Source organism: Neovison vison, chromosome 1 (genome assembly GCF_020171115.1).
Source record: "Neovison vison isolate M4711 chromosome 1, ASM_NN_V1, whole genome shotgun sequence".
Classification (NCBI taxonomy): Eukaryota; Metazoa; Chordata; class Mammalia; order Carnivora; family Mustelidae; genus Neogale; species Neogale vison.
The window spans coordinates 202,105,526-202,130,112 of NC_058091.1; the positions used below are offsets into that span (position 1 = coordinate 202,105,526).

The 24,587-nt window shown below is 36.4% G+C and overlaps 1 protein-coding gene across 1 annotated transcript in view; it reads right to left on the reverse strand.

Moving 5' to 3' along the window:
* Positions 1–24,587, reverse strand: part of ADGRV1 (adhesion G protein-coupled receptor V1) — a 549,981-nt gene that overhangs the window by 316,341 nt on the left and 209,053 nt on the right. The window contains exons 74-78 of the mRNA XM_044265783.1: positions 22,144–23,252; positions 18,974–19,091; positions 17,683–17,854; positions 9,336–9,578; positions 3,745–4,152 (exon numbers count right to left, since the gene is read on the reverse strand). Coding sequence (XP_044121718.1) covers positions 3,745–4,152; positions 9,336–9,578; positions 17,683–17,854; positions 18,974–19,091; positions 22,144–23,252 — 2,050 coding nt within the window. The remainder of the gene's footprint in view (positions 1–3,744; positions 4,153–9,335; positions 9,579–17,682; positions 17,855–18,973; positions 19,092–22,143; positions 23,253–24,587) is intronic.

Consider the following 24,587-nt stretch of genomic DNA (forward strand, 5'->3'; position numbering starts at 1 on the left):
AAACTATGGAAAGAACCTAGATGTCCATCAACAGATGAATGGATCAAGAAGAGGCGGTACATATATATATATATATATGTATATATATATACATATATATATATAAATAATGGAATACTATGCAGCCATCAAAAGAAATGAAATCTTGCCATTTGCAATGACATGGATGGAACTAGAGGGTATTATGTTTAGTGAAATAAGTCAGTTGGAGAAAGACAACTATCATATGATCTCCCTGATACGAGGAAGTGGAGATGCAACATTGGGGGTTTAGGGGGTAGGAAAGGAATGAATGAAACAAGATGGGATCAGGAGGGAGACAAACCATAAGAGACTCTTAATCTCACAAAACAAACTTGAGGGTTGCCAGGGAGATGGGGGTAGGGAGAAGGTAGTTGGGCTATGGACATTGGGGAGGGTATGTGCTATGGTGAATGCTGTGTGTAAACCTTGTGATTCACAGACCTGTACTTCTGAGGCTAATAATACATTATATGTTCATATAAATAAATAAATAAATAAATAAATAATATTAAATACAACAACAACAAAAACCCACCCAAATTATTAACTTTTTTGATTTACAAAAAAGTAGAAAACCTGAATGAAGCATGGGGAAAGGTTTTAAAACTGCCAGGATGTTAGGGGTGGGGGATCATCAAACTTTCATAGAACAAATTATTCCTGTGCTCATTCAGTTGTTCCAGAACACAAAACTAGAGGCAATGCCGCTCTAACTCATGTTCTACAAGTTTCAATCACCTGGAAACCAAAACCCAGCGAAATCTAAAATTTGTATATCAAACCCAGCAGTCTTGAGAGACTGATACTATTGTTAAAGTGACCAACAGAATTTTAAATGATTTTCATTGTACTATGCATAGGAAAATCAAGGGATAGAATATTAGGTCATAGCAAAAATTTTCGCAAGGTCACAGCTGGATTTTATCCAGAAAATCTTTAGAGTGAATTATATAAAGCTGTTGCTCTTTTCAGCACAGTATTTGCTTCTTCTAAACATAAATAAGTAGTCCTTTCTGATGAGTATAACAATATCTAAGATTTAGTAAGTTCTTCATATTAAAACAATAGAGAGCAGATTCTATTTTTATGAAGTTAGAATCTAGGGGGGAAAAAACTTACAAATATGAAACAGTGTCACTCAAAATACAAGACCTTAGAGAATGAAGTTCAATCTACTACTTGAAGTCCTATTCTATGCTCTTGGATTTGAGGCTACCTTACAGTTTTATATGAATGAAGTACGGATGGACTATATGAATACTTGCCAGGTAAAGCACAGGTGACTCTATTTAAATATCAGATAAACAACCAATAGTTGTTTGATACATATATATCCCAAACACTACACCAGCATCACCTTGTTTTAATCACTGTAAGTTCATAATATATTGTTCATATTTAGTGTGGTTTGGTCTCTACCATTTTTCTTCTTTTTCATAAAGTTTCTGTCCATTCTCTCATGTATATTCTTCCAAGTCAATAATGGCATCATTTTGTCCAGGTTAAAAAATAAAACAAAAGGGACACCTGGGTAACTCAGTGGGTTAAAGCCTCTGCCTTTGGCTCAGGTCATGATCCCAGAGTCCTGGGATTGAGCCCCACATTGGGCTCTCTGCTCTGCAGAGAGCCTGCTTCCCCCTCTCTCTCTGACTGCCTCTGCCTACTTGTGATCTCTGTCTGTCAAATAAATAAATAAAATCTTAAAAAAAAAAAAAGACTCTCTCCCTCTGCCCCTTCCCTTCTCTCTCTTTCAAAGAAATAAATAAATCTTTTAAAAAATATAAATAATAAAAATTAAAAAATAAAACAAAGAAACAAAATAATTTACTGCTGCTTTGATAGAGATTATGTTGCATTTACAGGTTAATTTACAGAAAACTGTGTCCTTATGATATTGAATCTTCCAGTTGTGGAACAAGGCATAGATTTCTATTTACCCGAGTGTTTCATGTAATTCAGTAAAATTTTTCAGTTATCTTTATATATTATTACATAGATCATTATATAAAATATATTGTAAAATGTATTAAATTATTAAGTCAGTTACCCAAATAACGAGAATTCAGTAATGACACACACATAAAAACTGAATTTGAGAAGACAATATGCCACAACATTAAAAAAAACTTTAGTAACAATAACATGATTTGAAAATAATCATGTTTGCTAAAGGTTACTCAAAAAAGTTAATTACATTTTTCCATATGAGTTTCTTAATAATTCAGTTTCATTATTCATGACAGATACAATGAAAACCAATCAAGATATACTACTTGACAACACTTGTTAAAGAAATGTTGATTCTAGACCAATAAAATGTAGCTCTCTTATATAACTCATTGGCAGGTGGGGGGAAAGGAGCAGAATGACCTTATCTTCCCTAAATCATATGAAAAAAATGTTTTGTTTTCTAAAATGTAGCCACTGTGCATTCTTTCCATCTTCTTGGCCAAAATCAACTTGTTACTGTCCTATGCCATTTCATCATTAGGAAATTTAAGTAACAATATTTCCCATAGTGAATTCTTATCACTAGAACTTTCTCTGCATGAAACAGCAGTCATTTCTCTCTCTCTCTCTTTTTTTTTTTTTTTTACAAGCTATTTGGCAGGGCCTCCTCTCCTTGCTAGTGTGCTTTATAATTTGCTTTTCTATCCTCCAGGAGTCACATTTTAAGAGACAGCATGAGGAGTAAAATAGGCATGATAATCTAATCTCCATTGTTAGCATTTTAAGTATTTAAAGGGTCACCATGAAAAAACACAGTATTTATAGATTCACATGTATATATTCAAGGCTTTTCATACTTGCGTATAAATACGTTGATAAGAAATATCTTGATTAAAAAAAGCCTCAAATAAATACCCATAAGAATCTTTTCCTTTAATAATGATTCTTTTCAGGGGCGCCTGAATGGCTCAGTGGGTTAAAGCCTCTGCCTTCCGTTCAGGTCATAATCCCGGGGTCATGGGATTGGGCCCCACATCGGGGGTCTCTGCTCGGCGGGGAGCCTGCTTTCCCCTCTCTCTCTGCCTGCCTCTCTGCCTACTTGTGATCTCTGTCTGTCAAATAAATAAATAAAATCTTTTTAAAAAGAATGATTCTTTTCAGATCTCTTCTTTTATTGACATTTTTAGGATTTTATATCTCCATTTAATTTAATCATTTGCAGAAATATAAATAAATAAATGGGGTAAAAATAAAACCGGGTTGATCAAACTCCACACCATTTGAATGCCTGAAATCATCTGGTCATTTCTTATTTCTCCTTCTCTGAGGGAGTATACAGGGCCCAGGAGGAGCAGGGACTAAGGAAAGGGCAGGGGCACCTGTTCCATGGAAGAACTATGAAATCTTGGCCAAGTCTCCCTTTTTACAGACTCAAAAACTGAGATGCAATCTCAACAGAGATTCATCCAGTTTCTGGAGAACCAGAAAGAGCTTTTAGTTTCTGACATCTGATGCCCCTTTTCAGACACTGGGCTATCCTTATTGTTGCTGTAGATTACTGATCACTCTCCAGATTTAAAACTGGGGTTCACAGACAGACATCAGTCACATCCAAGACAAAGTACAGTGTCAGCTATGATCAATTCCACTCTTATGTTCAGAAGCTTAAGCCTATCCTAATGTCATGATGACTGACATGGTAACTATTTTAATTTTTTAATTTATGAAATTTTACTCACCCAGCTGCTACTGCTTACAAGGGCTTCTTACCTTATCTATTAAATGCATCACGGCACTGAGCTGTTCATCTGTGTTCTCCATGGCCACTTTCATGCTGATGCTGTGGAGTACTCTGTTAAGAATGTCCCCATCCAGGGGCTGCTGTAACTGATCTGCAAGTCCCCAGAAGGACTGCGAATCCACATCAGAGACGAGAGTGATATTAGCAGTCCCATACATTTGATCAATTCTGGCCCCACCTTTGGGGTCGAAAAGCACAATCTGGAAGCGTTTAGGAAATGGATTTAAAGACCCTATCTCTGGCGTTAGGATGACATCCAATATGGCATTGCTTTGGCCTGGTTCAAAGACCAGCATCCCTTCAGTTCTCACAAAATCCTTCCCGGAAAGAGCTGGAGAGATGAGAGTACGACCCACTGTTTCAGCGCTCCTCAACTCCTAGAAATTAAACAGCACCACGGAAGTGAAACTGTAACACCTCTGATTTTCTCCTGAACAAATTCTTACTTCTCAGACACATCCTATTTCTCTTAAACAAACTGATGGGCCATAGCACCATGAACACTAAAACATGGGGTTTTATATTTCTGAGATATATCAGAGAAATAAATACACATCACAGTGATGATGTTAGGAAAGACAGATGCCTTAGGACAGACTGAGGATGGGGATGAGAAAAAAAAAAATGGCATTACAGCCTCGCAGAAGTTCTGCAACTGTGAACATGCTGTAAACACTGCTCTAAACAACACGGGCTGCATAACAGCAGGCAATATAGAGGGAAAGAAGGAGTATTTATGTTTTCATTCTCACCTACAAAGTTTGGGAAGGTGGGAGTTTGGAGGAGTAAAAAGAAGGAAGAGAGGAAGCAGGAGGAAGCAAAAGAAACTGGTATCCTGGTGGTTACACATTAGTTGTGAAAATACCTTAAAGAATAAGGTTCTGGCCATATAGACTTGTGAATTTCTTCAAACCGTGGTTATTGAAATGTTTTTTTGTTTGTTTGTTTGTTGTTTGTTTTTTAAGTGAAGCATGGGAACATAGTCAAGAAAGAACAAAAGAGGGGTGCCTGGCTGGTGCAGTCGAGTGTCTGACTCTTGGTTTCAGCCCAGGTTGTAAGCTCAGGATGGTGGGATCAAGGCCTTCAAGCTCTATGCTCAGTACAGGGTCTACTTGGGACTCTCTTTCCACTCTCTCTGTCCCTCCCACTGAGCATGTGCACTTGCATTCCCTCTCTTTCTTTCAAATAAATAAATCTTTTCTTAAAAAAGAGCAAAGGCAATATACATTTATTTACTACTGAGCCAACAGATTATCTGTTGAATTGATATATCTATATTAAACTCCTAGTATGTGCCAGGGGGGAATACTGTGGCTATAGATGTGAACATCAGAATGTCTATATTCATGGAACCTCTGTATCAGAAGATACAGGTAGTGCAAAAGTTACAGAATTAATGATGTAATATTACACAAAGATGAATTTTTGAAGAAAAATAAGACTATGTAAGGCAATACAGGGTGATGGTAAGGGTACTGTTTTAATACTGCTGGTCACAGAAGCTCCTGATGTGATATTTGAGCAGAGACTTTGGTGATGGAAACAGACCATATAAGGATCTGAGGGAAAATATTCTAGGCAGAAGGAAGAGCAATTACAGAAGCCCTGAGATGGGAATCATCTTAGAATATTAGAGGAAGAACCAGAAGGTCAGCCTGATTAGAAGAAGGATGAAGGTATCAGAAGCTGACATCAGAGACGTAGGCAGGGTCAGACCATATACATTCACCATATAAAGCATGGCAGGAAGACACTGGAGAATTCCAGCAGGAGAATAACACATTTCATTTCAGATCTTCATGAGTGTTCTGGCTAGAGCAAGGAATGAGCATGGGCCCAGGGAGAAGAGATAGGACATTTTTGTATTACTTCATGCAAAACACAGTGGTAGCATGGAATAAGGTTGTATGAGTGGAAGAGTAAGAGGTGCTCTGAGTGGAAATATATAATGAACTAGAGTCGGTCAGACCATCTCGTTAATTCAATGCTGGGTGAAGAAGAGGAGAATAGGGATAACTCTTTGCCTAAGTGAATGACTGGGAAACAGGGAAACACTGTTGTGGGAGAAATCAAGAGTTCTTTATTATTCACAGTAAGCGTGGAATGCCTTTTAGACGTTCAAATAAAGATGTCAAGTATGTGCAATCAAATATAAGTTGAGATCATGGGTGGTAATGAGGTTAGCAGTAAAAACCACAGGAGTTCTCATTTTGTAGATGATATTTAAAGAAAACAGGTTTGGGTGGCCTAGCCTGGAGAAGGAGTCTAGGGGGCCCCCAATATTGGCTGGTCAGGAATACTTCAGGCCACAGAAAGGAGCTGCCAGTGAGGGAAGGGTAAAGAATAGGAAAAAGCGGTGTTCCAGACGCCCAAGAGAAGAGCATGCTTCTGGAAGGAAGTGACCATTTTTGTCAAAAAATGAAAAGTGGATGGAGATAAGCATTTTCAAGAGCATTTGCAGCACAGTGGTAGGAAAACAAAACAAAACAAAACAAAGCTTCCCTGAAGGAAACAACACAAAAGCAGACTGACTTCAGAATGGATACAGTATCCACTGGAATACCATGTAACAGAAAAAAGTGAGAGTTACACACATCAACATGGGTATTCCTTAAAATCATGCTGAACACAAGAAGCACACCATAAAACAATCCGCTGGAAGAACCTCATGTGCATAGTTTCCTAAAGAGGTAAAACTAAACAGCACATGGTAGGTGATAAAACTATAAATAAAAGCAAGGGAATAATTCAGCATGAAATTCAGGGTGGAGGTTATCTGCAAGAAGTGGAGAGGTTGGGGCGCCTGGGTGGCTCAGTGGGTTAAGCCGCTGCCTTCGGCTCAGGTCATGATCTCAGGGTCCTGGGATCGAGTCCCGCATCGGGCTCTCTGCTCAGCAGGGAGCCTGCTTCCCTCTCTCTCTCTCTCTGCCTGCCTCTCCGTCTACTTGTGATTTCTCTCTGTCAAATAAATAAAATCTTTAAAAAAAAAAAAAAAAAAAAAGAAGTGGAGAGGTTATCTTACAAGAGAAGCAGAACGGTATCAGAGAAGGGTTCACCATGGCCAGTTCTAGAATTCCGGTAAGGCCGGATTACTTAAACCAGATGGTGGTGATTTTATGACTATAAACTGCATACTGATCTATATACTGATATATACTGATCTGATATCTATATACATGTATATGTATCTATTATATGTATATATATCTATTACATGTATCTATTAAAGATATACATATATATATATATATATACACACACACACACATAGAAATCTGATAGAACTTATTTCACAATTCACTTTTAAAGGGAATGGAATAATCAAAATGTTCTTGCGTTCATAAAACACATAATTAACATAAAAAGCATTATGCAATTTAAAAGCAATGACAAAAATCAAGATAGCTATATCCTCTGAATAGCATAGGTAATGGGAGAAAAAGAAGAAAAGTCATGCTCTTTCTTGAACTTGTGTGCTTTGGGCTATAGGATAAGCATACATAAATAAAAGTACTTGGAACTGGCTTTCAAATATGGCTTATGTATAGGCCTATTTAAAGATAACTAGAGTCAGTTATATTTTTACTATCTCAAATCTTCATATCCCTTTATGTCACAAATACACAGATACAAGGGAACTTATGTTAAGACTATAGTATTTATGTACTAGGAATGGTGACCTGTCAAAGGGTATGTATGCTACAGCTCCTGTTTTAACTATATTATTATAATCTACTTAAAGTAAAGTGAAAATTGATATCTTTGTAACAGAATAGTAACTTGGTCCATAATTATTTCCTCATTCCTGGCAGCTACAAGAAAAGGGAATTTTGCATCTTTGTCTTCCAGTAATATGCCCAGCATTCGGAGGGAGAAAATGCACTGGCAATGAAGAAACAGGAAAATAAATTAATACCAAAGAGGTGAGAGTTCCATTTCTATTTTTCAATTAATTTTTTTAAAATTTTGAGATAATTATAGATTCACATGCAGTTAAAAGACATAATAGAGAGTGATCTCCTGCACCCTTTATTCAATAGCAGTCCGTGGTAATATCTTACAGAACTAAAATGTCATAACCGGGATATTGACATCGATAAAGTCAACATACAGAACACTTTCGTCACCACAGGGACCCTTCATGTTGATTTTTATAGTGTTATAAAAATGGTATGAGTTACATGCTAGTGACAGCATGTGTTTTTCAAGGAATCATTTATGACGAATCTAGAAAGACTGTAAGTGACTCTGATAGAGATACTAGCATTTAGATTCTTATTATGGCGACCTGAATCTCACTCTCATTTGAGTGCATGCACTAGTTGATAATGTGCCTCAAATCTCTTTATCACCTCTTCTTTATCTCCAGTGCCCCTTCTTCCCCTCTACAAAGTAGGGAGCATATGATGATATGTATTTCATAGGAGAAGAAGAATGAAGCACGTATTTTATCCCATTTCTCTTCCTATCTTCAAAGCTCAAAAGAAAAAAAAATACAAGAATCTCCCACTATGAATCAAAATACCTCTCTTCGGGTTCATAACACTCACTTCAAGGCTATTGAGAATGGAGTATTTTTCTAGAGTCTCATATAATAGAGAGTTTTATCTTCTTATTTGCCAAGCTGTGGACTGTCACAAAGACCAGCTTTTCTGCCTGGCAAGCTTCCAGACAGCTCACTATGCACAGCTCTGGTTCAAATCTCTATGCTGTTAATACAACAGTAATCACCTTTGAAACCTAGAGGCCTAAAGAGTCTCCAGGTTTGGAATCTTGAGAGAGGGGAAATGGCAGCATTGACCAGAATGGTGGTTTCCAAACTGTGAATTTCTCTGAGTTAGATGAGTCAAGGGAAAAAAGGTGGGGCAGAGAGCTAAAGTGGGCATGCTCTAATCCCCACAAATGTGTTTTAAGCAGAGTAGATACATACTTTTGTGTTAATATAATATTAGAGTCTGGCTGCTAAAACAAAGTTTAAAAAATAATGCTAGAAATGTTTATGGTGTTATTTGGACAAAGTCCAGGGTCCAGTCACTTAGTGTTACACAGCATTGCTCTTCTGAGTCCCTGGTTACTCACCTACCCTCTCGCTTCCCCAAGATCCCCTAACAGGAAGGATGTGAAAAGTGGCAGGGAGACCTCATGAAATCAGGGATTTAAAGAACCCTAAAGATCAACTAGTATGTAATGTTTTGGAGAAGGAGATTTTCAACCAGTTCAGATACAGAACATAACAAAGATTCTTAACTTTTTGTTTCCGGGTTTTCAAAGTTACATTCTGGAAAAATTTTAGCTCCCTAAAGATTTTATAGAACAGATTCATATAAAAACATGTTGCATTGTATTATCACCTTTTTCAAAAAAAAAAGAAATACAAGACTATCACCTTAAAACATGACCAAAGTTAAACAACTGAACTGATTCAAGAATAAAGTTTAATGTAATAAACACAGGGTGAATTATGATAGTATCATGAGAAAATAATGTTATCAAATATTCTTTCTCATTATATAAGCTACAGGTAAAGAAGAAAACCCTAATCTAGGTATTCCATGCTCACCTGGGTACTGAAGTTAACAGACATCATCAGTCCTGTCCCAGAATCTCTGGCCACCTGCAAAGTGATTAAAGTGGCCTTCCTATGAGCCACTGGCAGCCGAGAACCCACAGAAAAATACACGAGGCTTGGAGGTTCGTCACTCTGTAAGAATTTAATCGGTGCAAATCTGGCACTATTGTTTATTGCTGCTCCAGCACTGACTTCATACAGTTCCACAAAAAAAGGCCTTTCAACGTGAGGTATCTGACAAGTAGAAAATGAGAAAAGAAGGATGATTACCAATGTTCCTATTTTTATCTAACTCTGGCATTAAGAAATAATTTTATTTATATACATAATTATAAAAATAAATACACATCTGGAGATACATTCCATATAATCACAGGATTAAGTTCTTATGTTAGATTACCACAGGGCTTATTTTTTCAGATTTTCTTGAAGAAACACCTTTACTCTCTCCAGGTAAGTGCCCTACTAGAAAATCGGTGTCAGGAGACAAACTTTGTGTACTTCAATATGCAAAGAGATAAATAAAACCTACCAATACAATGAAATGTTATTTAGAAGTTAAAAGGAATGGGACACCTGGGTGGCTCTGTTGGTTAAGTGACTGCCTTCGGCTCAGGTCATGATCCTGGAGTCCCAGGATCGAGTCCCATATCGGGCTCCCTGCTCGGCAGGGAGTCTGCTTCTCCCTCTGACCCTCCCACTTCTCATGTTCATTCTCTCTCTCAAATAAATAAATACAATCTTTAAAAAAAAAAAGAAGAAGTTAAAAGGAATGCATCATTTCAGTGCTTTTCACTGTGGATGGATCTGAAAACATGCTAATGCGTAAAAAGAATCAAGATGCATAATGATGTATATAGCACAATACAATAAATGTAAAGTTTTAAATTAAAGCTTACTACATAATGTTAAAAGAGACACATTTATGTAATGATTTAAAAACAATATTGGCTCCTAGTTATGGAATGAATAACTCATGGGAATAAAAGGCACAGCACAGGGAATACAGTCAATTGTACTGTGATGGTGTTGTCTGGTAACAGATGGTAGCTACACTTGTGAGCATGGTGTAATGTATGGAAATGTTGAATGACTATGTGGTACACCTGAAATTAATGTAACATTGTGTGTCAACCATACTCAAATAAAAAAATTAAAATAAAATAACAATTGACAAAAATACTTATAAATTAAAAAAAAAAAACCCTCAAAATATCATGGACAGCAGTTGGCCTGGGTTGGCTTGGGGTTAGGGCAGGATATGGAGTTGGAGAAAGATGCTGAGAATAGGGGAGAAAAAGAGCTCCAACTTTGTAAGATTTTATTTTTATTTTTATTTTTAAAGGATTACGCAGATATGTGAACAAATAGTGATAATAGCCAATTCTGTAATTTTATGTATTTTTCAAAATTTCCCCCAATTCAGTATCAAATAAGACTAAATTTAGTCTGCTGGTTATAGTTTGTCATGTTTCATATCAGTTCTTTCTTAACAATCTCAAAAAATTTATTCTCTAAAGCCTGAATTAAATTTGTAATATACTGTTACCTGTTTTTACTTATTCACTCTTACACAGTAACATAAAAATCTTAGCTTTCTGGCATAACTCAAAGAAGCTAAGCTGATATATTTTTCAACTGTGTGTGTCATTGTCTAGTTTGATATAATGCATTATTTTTACCTATTGGGGCCTTATTCATCATTTGTTTTGTGATCATTTTAAGGAGAATCATTATGTCATGAAATAATATAATGCACTTTAATAAAATCCAAGACTAAATCAAATCTTAGCCATACAGCAAATGAACTTAACCTCATTTTATTATCTGAAGAAATATATTCAGCTTCCCCATGGCACATATCATTCTTTACCTGATCAACTGTCAGTAGTATTGAAATGTGGAGATAATAGTATTCATCTCATTTTTGAGAAACCAAATTTGGCAATTACAATAAACTAAAATACTAGGAAAGTATGGGTAACTAATTCAAGAATTATTATTCCCTAACAGCCGAGTAAGCTTGAAATCACAATAATTTCATGTAATTAAGGATGTCAGCATAGTATGCTCCAACACAGACTCCTGCCTTTTTTTTCCCTAGTGAAATATTTCTTTGCTTTTTGATGATGATTACAATGGTACTTACAACAACTTAGGGTCAAAAGAATAGGTTATAATCTAAGTAAAGTACTATCTAAAACTGAATAACCTACAGATGGGTGCCAACACATAATTAGACTAGAGACAAATGAATCTTCCAGTCTTATAACAAAATATTCAAACAAGATGCCTGAATTATATTGGGAAACCAAAACTCACAGATCATATTTACACCTCCCTAAACTTAAATGTGACTTGGAGACCTCACAAGAACCTATTTCATGTGTAACGGTCCTAAGTTCCTTTCCTAGTTAGGTCAGAAGCCTTCCAGGGTGAGCTTTTGCTCAATTAGTATAAAATTATTTTTCACGATCCCAGATCTGCTCGGAAGCAGACAAAGTAATAATAAAATAATATCTTGCTTATTTACATATTTCTTAAAATATTTGCAACAACAAATGTTTAAATAATCTGTTTACTTTAAACAGATTTTATGGGTGAAGAGATGCCTCCTAAATTAATTCACTATCATCTTTACACATTTTGCTAGTATAGAACCAATCCATAAATCAGCAGGGAAAGGGGAAATAGTCTGGAATTCAAAAGACAAGTTTTAATCTTGGCCAAGTAACTTACTTGGGAAAGTCTTTGTAACTTCAAAATGAAAATAGTGGATAACTGTAGAAATGATTATTAGAGATATGACAGAGTAGAAAAACTTCATAGGGCGCCTGGGTGGCTCAGTCGGTAGAGCAGCTGCCTTAGGCTCAGGTCCTAGTCCCACGGTCCTGGGATTGAGCCCCGCATTGTGCTCTCTGCTCAGCAGGAAGCCTGTTTCTCCCTCTCCCTCTGCCTGCTGCTCTGCATACTTGTGCTGTCTCTTTGTCAAACAAACAAAATCTTAAAACAAACAAACAAACTTCATGTTGAGGGTTGGGAGACTGGACTGAAATTAGAAGAAACCACCATTAATCAGTGATGTCATTCTATGGATGAATGTGTTTGCTGTGTTATGTTGCTGTGCTGTAATAACTCTGTAACCACTAGTGTTAATGTAGCTACTACATTACAATTACATTGTATGTAATATGTAATAGTGTTAGTGTAGCTACCATGTTACAATTATATTACTAACAATTACATTGTCTTGGGCTCCATTTCCATCCACTCTGGATAATAAAAATTATTACTTATTATAATTATATAATTATTATTGTATCTCTTATGAAGGGGCAACTCCCTCTAAGAACTGTGCAAGTCATTATCTCATTTAATCTAACAATGCTCTCATTAAGCCCATGAAACACAGGAAGCTCAGGGAGGCTAAGCAACTTGTCCCATGTCACTCAGCTCATTAACTGAAGAGCTAAGATTTGAACCAAGTCTTCTATCATCAGAGTCCAAGCTCTTACCACCATTTTCCTAAAAAAGTTCAGTATCCTTGAAGCCCTTCTTTATGTAAACATGTAGAGATGTTTCTTAGGTCTGCTGGGACCTCCAAATAATTTCTCAGAGCCTACTATGGAAAAACATGGCCACCGAACCAGTCTCATTTACATCTCTAAGTATCAGTTTATCAAACAAAGAAAGAATTTAAATTAGATAAAGTCATGTTTCCTTCTGGTCACAAAATGTGAGATGTTAAAATGCATATTAGAAGTTCACAGTATATTTTTGAAAAATATTTTTTCATTCTCCTAAGAATATAACTTTCTTCCTTCTTTTTAAATTTCCTTTTCCTGCAACTAGAATGTATATCACTCTTACTTATACTTTGCCTTTTTACAGCTGGGAAGACAATGAGAGCAAAATGCTTTGGAAATTAACTGCTTCTCAGGATGCAGAAGAAAACTCAACTCTATGATTGGAGTATTACACTGGGAAGAGAAATAGGTAAAACCAAATTCTTTCTTTTATGTAACTGAAACTATTTAGAAATGGGTTTAGCAGCATTTCCCTAGTTAGGAAAAAGGATATACACAGCATTCTATGTACTACCCACAACATTCTCTTAATCCATAATTATAATGTCTTTAGTAGCTAGGGCTTCCCTGGGTATCTCTCACCAGTAGGGCAAGCTCAGAGGAAGCAATCTCCCCTCCCACCTACCACTCTACCCAGCCTCTCTCTCTTCCTCTCAGCTTCTCCAAGACCACCCCTTAGTTTAGCTCTTTTCTTTTCCCTCTCTCTCCTGCATGTAGAGACCTCCTTCAAATAAGATCAAAGCTCAATTTCTCTATCTTTTAGGATCTTTACTACTATACCTGCTTACTGTCTCAAATAAGGTATTTCCACTCCATGAAAATCATTTTTATCTCTAAATACAAACTAGTCTCACTGTACAAGAACCAAGTCAGCGAAGGACCGATAAAGGCATTTATCTAAACAGCATTATAGGATTGAACGGACTTTGATCTCAAAAGATTTTTTCTTACGATGATAAGGTTGACATCTGTATATGAGATAGATATTTTGAGTCTCATGAGATCCATCCAAGATTCTAACTCACCAAAAATTGTATTTGAGATAAAATGCACAACAGAATTCTCGGTAACTCCTGTAGGCAGCATGTATTTACAGAGGATGAAGGGAGGAAAAGATGAATAAAACCATGTTCTAATTTTCAAGCAGGTGGGAGTCGAATAGTCAAGATAAAATATGTATAATAAGTTTTTACACTATATATTACTGGTAACTTCCATTAAAAAAGATAAGAAGTCTTTGTAAACTTAGAGAAATAAGAATTCTAACTGGAGGGGTTCCTGGGTGACTCTAAGTGTCCAACTATTGATTTTGGCTCAGGTCATGATCTTGGGGTCCTGAGATCAAGTCCTGCATCAGGCTCTATGTTGAGTGTGGAGCCTGCTTAAGATTCTTTCTCTCCCTCTGCCCCTCCCCCCACTCATGCTCTTGCATGCATGCGCGCTCACTCTCTCCCTCTCTCTCTCTGTCAGGAGGAGGAGGAGGAGGAGAGTGAATTCTGACTGCAGATATCAGGGAGGCATCTTAAAGGTAGTGGTATTTTGATTAGTCCCTAAGGGAGAGTCAGGAAACATGAACTTGTGGGGGTTGAAGTCACAAAATTACTTGAAAAATGCCTAGAAGAGGACTTAAGTAAGTGTTTTTAAGCAGAGTAACATCATCAAATGTTTTGAATATTGAAATTTCCATGCAATAGAAAGAATTAACAGCTAATGAAATTTTTCTCAAGAAAAGTAAAATATGATAAGGTGGTATATTAAATTAGAAAAAAAATCAGTGGAAATTTAATATTTCAAAATTATTTTTTTTCCTAGCTCTATCACTACACAAGGTGACCCACAGCAGCAGTACCTTTGCCAACCATCAACTCCCATGCATATCTAGATTTCTAAAACTCTTTCTGGTGATAGAAATCAATTCCTTGGACAGTAGTTGATTAGATGTCTTAGATCAGGAAAAATCAAGATGGCTATGGAACATATATTTATTGATATAAAGCAAAAATACTTCCAGAGAGTTTTAAAGTAATATGAAAAGACAAAAGATCACCATAATAAGACTTCTAGTGGCCATGCCATAGCTACTTGAATAGCAAAAGGAAAGCCATTCAGTAATTAAAATTAACTGACAGACTTAGAGTATATTACGCTAAGAGAAATAAGTCAGACAGAGAAAGACAAATACCATATGACTTCACCACTTGTATGTGGAATCTAAAAAACAAAATAAATGAACAAAAAACGAAAAAAGCAGAAACAGACCCATAACAGAGAACAACCTGGTGGTTGCCAGAGAGGAAGGGATGGGGGGATAGGCTATGTGGGTAAAAGGGAGTAGGAGAAACACACTCCGGTTATGGAATGAATAAGTCACAGGGATGAATGATACAGCATGAGGAATATAGCCAATGATATTATAATAGCATTATATGATGACTAATGGTAGCTATATTTGCAGTGAGCATAGTATAATGTATAGACTTGTTAAATCACTATGCCGTACTTGAAACTAATGTAGCATTGTGTCAATAAAAAATAAAAAAATTAATTAAAAAATTTGAGTCTATAACAGTACCTAAAGGAGAAAAGTTACTGTAGTGTACAAAAAAGTGGTTATAATAGAAAATAAGTGTGAATAAAATGGTATGTACTCAGTATTTAATTAATTTTAATTTGAAGAAGAGTGTTAACATACCTGGACATCTAGGTCTTTGATTAAGTATGTGTTCATTTATTAAAGAATGATAAATATTTTTTCTATATGTAAGTAGGAAGGAGCTTACAAAAAACTGTGAATAAAATAATCCTTCTTAGAAAAAGTAAGAATTGTACCAACAATAGCAGTAAAATATTGGGACCTATGAAACACACATAAATGAAGATGAAAGCAAGTCAGAAGTGAAAGAATGCTGGTAGTTGCATGCAAGTTGGAAGATAACACAACTCTGCATTCCATTATCATAGAAGAGGTGAACTAAAAGAGGTGTAATAAGAACACAGATTCGTTATCTCATCTTTTATGAGATGAAGCCTCTAGGGTGCCCTCCTAAATATAACAAGATACCAAAAAGGCAGGCATATATTTCTAACATCTCTAATAGACCAGCTCCACATTCAAGAGCAATAGGGAAGAGGTGCCTGGGTGGCTGAGTCGGCTAAGCATCTGCCTTTGGCTCAGGTCATGATCCCAGCGTCCTAGCTAGGATCAAGCCCTGAAAAGGGCTCCCAGCTTAGTGTGGAGTCTGCCTCTCCCTCTCCCTCTACCCCTTACCCTGGCTTGTGCGCTCTCTCTCTCAAATAAGTAAAATCTTTAAAAAAGAGAGAGAGGGAGGGAGGGAGAGAGTAATGGGCCAATAGTTAATGTAAAGCTGATCCCGCCAAGTCCAAAGAACAAATCATTCTGGAGAAAACATACAGTGTTAAGAAAAAGCAACCTGTAAGGCATATATTTAAAAAATATATACATAATGATCTAACAAGCGAAGTCCCAAAATAGATCCCAACCAGATGATCAGCAATTCTCATTTGAAACAACTTTAGACAAGAACCAGGACCCATAATCCTAACTAAGAACAAAGTGGCAATAACCATGAATATGTCATCTTCGGAAATAAGTATTATTTCTCTTTTGGAACCAGTAAAATTATTACAATTTTAATTCTTATAAAAGGTATGAAAATAGTATGTATGAAAGGTATGAAAGGGACAGTATGAAAATAAGCTTTCCTGTTAACCTCAGAGAAGATCAATCTAACTGGTATAGTAATCCTCAGAAAATGAAAAAATAAGTAGAGAAAAAAATGAAAAAAAAATCTACAATATTGCTATTTAGAATGGGTTTAAGCATAGTTACATGTTCTGAAAAAACTGTATTTGTGCATGTTTTTTCTGCAGTTTCAAAGAAACCATGGTACTTTTGAACATTCATAATATTATTCCTAGTTTTTGTATTAAATATCTGAGTTTAAGAAACTAAGCAGTAGACAGAAAAAACACTACTGAGTGCTCGTTATGCATTAAATTATCACATTAAAAAAAAGGTCACACACATTTACTAAATGACTTAAGCTCTGGTAAGTTGGCAGTGACTAATACCATATGACTAATGCAGATTCCTATGGAAAGTCAGGAACATGCTTGTTTCCTAAGTGCCTTGAGCAACATGAATGCACAGAAATTTATCCAAAAGCCCACCAAGCATAGCCTCAGTGCTTTTTTAGTAAATCAAAACTGAACTCTTAAACCAAATATGAATAGAGAATGAGAAAACTTACATTCTATGCATAAAATCTATGGATATAATGTGATTTGGCCAAAACTACAAGGATGACAAAAACATAACATTAAACATTCAGAGTAATCAAAATGTGTTTTTTTTTTTTCCCCAGAAATATTAATCTGGAGGAAAAGGGCATCAAGGGATCATTCCCTGAGCACTTGGTCCAGGAAGAATCTTGGAAATGACAAAAAATAGAAATGGAGAAAACTGATGAGGTTTTTTTTTATTATTATTGAGATATTATTGACATATAACATTGTATTAGTTCTAGGTGCACATCTAAAAAATTCATAACGTAATAATGTGTAAATCTTAAGTCTATTATCCAGAAAGGAGATTTAGATATTATGGCCAGGTGAGACACAAAGAATCTCTATATAACCAATGTGTAAATTTCAATAAAATGACTTTAAAATTACTAACTTTAAAGAAATATAATTAGAAGTTGAAAATACAGTCCCTCATCATTTCTTACCTTCCCCGATTTGAGCTCAATGGTGATCACGCACTTTGTTTGACCCACCACACAGGTTGTGGTCCCTGACACAGAGAGAAGTTCATCCATCAGGTTCACACCGTCTTTCTTGAGCACAGTCGCTGTTGTGTTAAATGTGACCCGCCAAAAGACCCTGACATCTTCAAAGGCCCTAGGAACAAAGCAAAACCCATGGAAATGTGTCTAATGCAGAATGTGTCATCACTGTGCTTAAGTGTCCTTCTTCTCCCAAAGCACAGCACTTCTGGGACCACTAATAAAGCTGAAGATAACCAGTTCTCCTCATTACTGTTAAAAAACTAATGCCGGGGGCGCCTGGGTGGTTCAGTGGGTTAGGCCGCTGCCTTCGGCTCAGGTCATGATCTCAGGGTCCTGGGATCGAGTCCTGCATTGGGCTCTCTGCTCAGCGGGGAGCCTGCTTCTCTCTCTCTCTCTCTCTCTCTCTCTCTCTCTCTCTGCCTGCCTCTCCATCTACTTGTGATTTCTCTCTGTCAAATGAATAAATAAAATCTTTAAAAAAAAAAAAAAAGAAACTAATGCCGGCCTTTATGTGGCATTCTTCCACCACACTCTATTAATACTAAGTTATTTCTTAAACTACCATGTATCAAAGGAAACAAATAATACTTTTCTGCGTACTATGCCTATTGTGTACCAGAAATATGAAAAAAAAAATTAGAGAGTACCCTTGCCTTCAAGTAAATGTTCTTTACTTGTTGAGAATTCTTCTAAAGGAAACACGCTACTGCTAAAAATGGTTGTTATTATAAAAATAAAGGGCATTGGATGACCTATGTTTCCAGAGAATTTATGTCCAAAATGGAAAAGGACATTTATCTCCATGTACATGGGTATATACCAGATGCACATCTGTGATGAGCATTTGGAAGATGGGTACTGTTAGAGTATTAAGTTGCAAGCAAAATTTTGGTACTTCCGTTTCCCTAACATTAAACAGTAGATATGCTGAAGTGAAGACTTACATAAGCTGACATCTGTATGGTACTTTATGAAGTACAAAACATTCAAGGTGGCCCTAGGTTATACTCATTAACCAAGTGTGTTAAATTCAAAGATGAAGAATGAGAGCAAACAAAACAAAACAAAACACTCCCAAAAACCCCCCAAAAATGAGAGCATCTGAACACTAACATACCAAATTCCATGCTACCTTCTATTAGCATTTCATCCTTTTACCATTTTATGAATACAAATTAGATACTGTACAGACACATAGGATGTTACATCTTCTACATGCATATCAACATACCTGTTGGGTTGCCTTGTTAAGGTAAGATGCAGTCTGTTTTTATCCGACCCTTCACCCAGCTCCAGTCCACTCTGGGACTCCTCACTGAATCCTATGATGCCATTGTGAAGATCACTCCCTGAGAAGAAAAATGGAGGGTTATTATGTACTAAGGACTTTAAAAGATCTCCAGGGCTTCACTCTTCTTTCCAGCTCAGATGGTATAAAAGTGAGAAATTACAAGTGAGGAGGGGGAGTTACAATTTTTAAAGCTCTTTACTAAAATTAGAGTAGAACTGAAATTATAATATCAAAGTGGCTAACACTTGGAGAACATTAGACTGGAAGAAAGAAAACATCAAATCCTACTCCCCACACTGACATACATGCTCCTCTCTCTCTGATGAGACTATATATGATAGTCCTTTACATTTTACATATTGGGGACTGTTTAAAGTTATTATATACTACTGGACTAGCTATGATTTTACTTACAGCTGTATCCTCAATATCAAGAGCAGTATCCAGCATATTTTAAGTGTTCAATGAATATTTACTGAGTAATGAACTCCATTTAACTGACTTACCCTCCCTATAAAAGCATTCATGTTATGCATTTGGTTATCTGCCCCAGAGAAAAACAGAACTGTTAATGAGCTTCCAAGCATCCCTGACTAAAAGAAACACCTCTGAGCAACATTTCAGGTTACATGCACTATCATACTACAAGTCGTGTTTAAACTGGAACAAGCCCAGGGCCCACACTACACTGAAATGGTCAATCCAAATTTTTGCCAGCACGTAAGCTATCTTCTCAGACTAGAGAAATGCCAGTACATAGTTCCTGCTGCTTTCCATTGCCCAATGGCCCAGTTTTGCTAAGTGATCCTAAAAGCAATGATTCCCAAAGCCACAAGCTTTAAATTTGTACCCATCACTGCAAAACCTGACTGCTAATCTTCCAAGGAGATGGAACCTCGGAAGTTAGGGATCAAAATAAGGAAATAGAAAACCACTTAATGGTCCTGTTGGGGGAGAGCCAACAGTCACCAGCCTCTATTCAGCAGGTCCAAAGTTTGAGTCAATGTGGAGCCTATTAATTAGGGACCGTATTTTCCCAGTGTCTCACGTGTGCCCTGTTTCTGCATGAGAGCCAATCGTCGTCCTCACCCAATTCATCACTACGACCACTTCTCAGCCCTGCCTCAGAACCTCATCAGAACCTGCCATCAACTTTTTTCCTCAGCAGCAGTTGTTTCCTTGTCATTTTGGTGGTCTTTTGGTCTCTCCAAATAGATTATAAATGTCTCACAAGCACAAGCATTTTCTTTTCCAGTGCAATAGCATTTAGCATGGTTCTCGTGAACAAAATACTCCCCTTACCACATTTACACGAGTAACATTGATTCATCTAGTAAGATGAATCAAGACTTCTAATGTGCTAATGATCAAGCCCAAAACTAATTAAATTGTTTTCTCCTGATGTTATTTTAGAAGTTTGTTCTAAAATATAAATGTGCAAAGACTATGAAGATTAGCTAAAGATAAGAGGAATGGGAAAAATTAATGATGTGGTCAAAAGGGAAATACTATGTTAAAAAGCAGGAGAGGAAAAGACAAATAAGGAAACACGGACTAATATGACCATGCAAATGTACTGTAGATGTTACCAGGTAAACTACATCATGTGACATTAAGAGGTAGGTAAGGAGTCAATTATTTGCTATCTGTGTGTTATCAATGTACTTTATGTAAGGAAGGTAAACATTAGAGTTCCTGCCTCATCAAGGCTCAACTGAGTGACTGCCTAGAGAGTTAGACAGGGATTTATCTAGGATAGCAAGGAGCTCTAACCAACATTTTGGCTGTGCCTCTGCCAAACTAGTTGCTAAACATTTTGACTGTCATCCCTGGTCACATTCAAATAACTATAATTAAATATCTATGTCATGGAATGAAAGAGGAGGTTGTTGAGTGTCAAAATAATTTTAATAGAAAAATATAGATGGCATTAAGCTAATGTGAATCAAAACCAGTAAACAACTTGGTGAACAGAATTAGGATTTATAAGATTCAATAAACTGGAGGAACAGGAATAAATAACAATTCTAACTGGTGGAAATTTGTTGGGTAACATAAAGGGGATGATGCTAGGTATAAAAGGAAGTTACACAATTGAAAAATTAGGACTGAATTATTACTGAATGGCTAAAATACAGTAAAAATTCTAGGAGGAGGAATCAAATCCTAAAAGTGGACCATAAAGAAGTTTATTCCAATATTTTCCTTTTATAAAAGAGAAGGATAAAGAGTAGACACTAAAAGATTTCATTGAGTCTCCCAATTGATAGTTAATCTGGGCCATAAATAGAGGCTTCATGACACTTAGTTTTCACTATATTATTTTATCATGGTGTCATCTGAAACTGTAAAGAACTATATAAAATTGATAAATGCTTATAAAAAAGAACAGAGTAGGTAAGAATCATAAGATAGACTTCTCAGTACTCTAATTAGTGTAAGGTACTGGCAAACTGAGCCAAACCATGGTAAGAAAATACAGTATGATTTCAGATGAAAACTACAAACTATAACTGAAAACTTTTTAGAAGATGCATGAGGAATTCTTTAAAAAAAATCAATATTTAAACTATAGTAACATATACACCCAATGTTAAAAAAAAAAAGTTATATAAACTGCATTGGTTCAAAAGGAGAATGACAAAAAAAGAGTTTTAATCTATTTCCCAACATAAAGGAAGAATTTCCTAGTAATGACACTTAGATTTGGGGGATGGATTATTGAAAGTGGTTTGGAAATTCAGAATGAGGTTTCAGAACAGGATAGCCAATCATGTGTTTGGATGATTAAATTAAATATTTTCCAGGGGAAGAACACAGACTTATGCATTTTTAAGATCTTCCCTATATTGTGAAAGTATAAAGGTTATAGATTGTTTAACTGGCTCAGAGCTAAGTGACATTTACAGTCCATTACATTCTAGCGTGGCGCCTCAGAACGACATCATGAGCTCACGTTATGGGTCTATGCCACAAGAAAACAATGTTTAATGAGTAACTATGAGTGATTCAAGTAATTCACCCTCTCAAATTAAATTTAAGACAGAATACTATTATTACAAATTCTGTAGCATGAGCACATTTTTATGTCCATTACTCCAGAAATATACCTGTAATAATGATCCTGGCAAAAGCTGCAAATCCACTATCATCCTTCCCCCTCACAATCTGTGCCCCTCCTTGAGGGTCTGTGAGAAACACGTAGAAGAATTCCTGCCCCTCAGGCTCATCATCATCCAAAATCTGAACCAATACTTTACGTTCTCTTTCTCCATCTACAAACGTAAGGATAAGAGTTTGTTCTTCAAAATCTTCTTCTTCAGTAGCCCACGTTAGGTTGGAAATTCCATAGCTATCATGAAAGGGCAAAGCATTTGGTTCCCTCTGAGCAGATCTTTCACCAAAAGTTTTAACAGTTATGGTGACATTGCCAGTAGACCCACCAGTTCTTCGAATGAGAATTTCTGCAGCATTAAGTGTACCATTTTTCACCTCTTCTTCAACATAAACAATAGGTGGCCCAAGACTAAAGATTCCACGGATGGAAACATTTGCAGTCACAGTGCCCACATCAGGCTTCTCAGACAAGGCAGATGTATCCAGAACGGTGACAAGTTTCTCAGGGATGGCAGATACACCAGCCGCCTCGGTAATAACGGCAATCATTTCAGTGGGCTGTGGAACAGCCGTTATCTTGGTTGTGTCAGGGTATGTGGTTGAGAAGTCAGTTGCTGCGGGTATGAGAGCTGTGTTAACTGCTACAGCCACAGTTGTCTTAGGGAAAGAAATATCCATTCCTGCCGGGTCGTCGTTATCCAATATTGTGATCAATGCCACGCTAAAATCTAGATTGAGGCGTGGTCTCCAATGGGCATCTAACTTTTGTAATCCTGTCATTTCTACTGAAGTTAGATTAATATAAAAAATTTCCTCTTCCTCGGGAAGCTGGTCATTAATAATGATTATTTCAAAATCCACCTCAGGTTGGAATTTTTGAAAAAGCAATTCCCCATTCTTAACAGGCTCAAAGTCTTCCAGAGGCTTTGCACTTCCTGCAGCTGTCTGATAGGAAACTTTAACAAGATCACCATGGAAGCCAAACAGTCTTTGGACATATAATCTGATCATCTGTTTATCCTCTGACACCATGACATTTCTAGAACTAGGGGAAAATTGAAAGACTCCCATTGGTTCAATTTCAGCAAAGGTGAAACCTGATCTGAAAAAAAAAAATTAAAGAACTGATAAAACATAGGAATATCATTGTAGAGATTCTTTTTCAAATACTTAAAGTGCTTCTCAAGAGGGCATCTTAAGGATGGTATGCCCTTTAAAAGTTCCCAAAACCCTACTTACTTACCAATGAATACACCAGAACACATGAAATGTAAGAACAGAAGCTGGGGGACAAACCTCACATGTTGGAGCACAGTGAAGAGCTTCTAGGTCTCTGGTCTGTTTCTCCAGTTTATACCAAGAAGCTCTCTCAAGAATCTGAAATATCAGGTTCTCTCTTAGGATCAGTACACAGGGAGCCAAAAATTTAATATCTGTGGATGTCAGCCAGATTTCTTATCTACTAAATAGAAACAGTTGTCCCTATTTGGTGTAAAATCCTTGCTTGTTCCAGGTGGCCAGTAATGAAACTATTATCTCACATAATTGTTGCTAAAAATCTTACATACAAATTTGAAGAAACATCCATGATTGAGAGATTTATCCTTAGCTTTTTGCTATGGAGTTTTGTTGGGAGTTAATAGCTTTGCCAGAGCTAACACAGGTGGCCCATCAACAGAATTCAGGCCACAGACATACTTTCTTTCACTGACAGATTGTTTTTTGCTTTTTAAAAAAAATGTTCTTAATGTTCTTTAATCCTTTAGGGAGGACACCCCAAAGCCATCACTCTCTATTGTCAAGAACCATCATTCAACACATAGCACAGTGGTTATGAGTTCAGACAGTAGAAGGCAACCTGGATTCAAATCATGGTCCCAACCTTATTAGCTGTGTGAGTCAATTATGTATCTGTGAGTCCTTTCTTTATCTAATGGGACTACTAATATCCCTAGTATCCATGCCATATGGCTATTGGGGAAGAGTAATAGTAAACATATATATACATACTAAATATATATAAACACATATTACACACATATACACATGTAAATTATATATGTACATATGAATATTTTATATACACATAAAACTTATTTTATATATATATATGTGTGTGTGTATGTGTGTGTGTGTATATATATATATATATATATATATAAAATTTAAAAGCAATGCCTGGTCTAGGGTAAGTACTACAAAACTGTTAACTGTTGTTGTTTAAATTTGTTACCCAGCAATACATTATGTGGCCAAACATTTTTTAATTGGCATATGTATAATCTAAAACTATATTTGATTTGTCAATCAATATCTCCTACAATTAAACATATATACAAACATACTTGAACACATTGGTGTTGCCTGCACTCTTCCCCTATTTTCCAAGTAAGTAAATGAAGAACAGGAAGATCAAGTAACTTTCCCAAAGTCACAC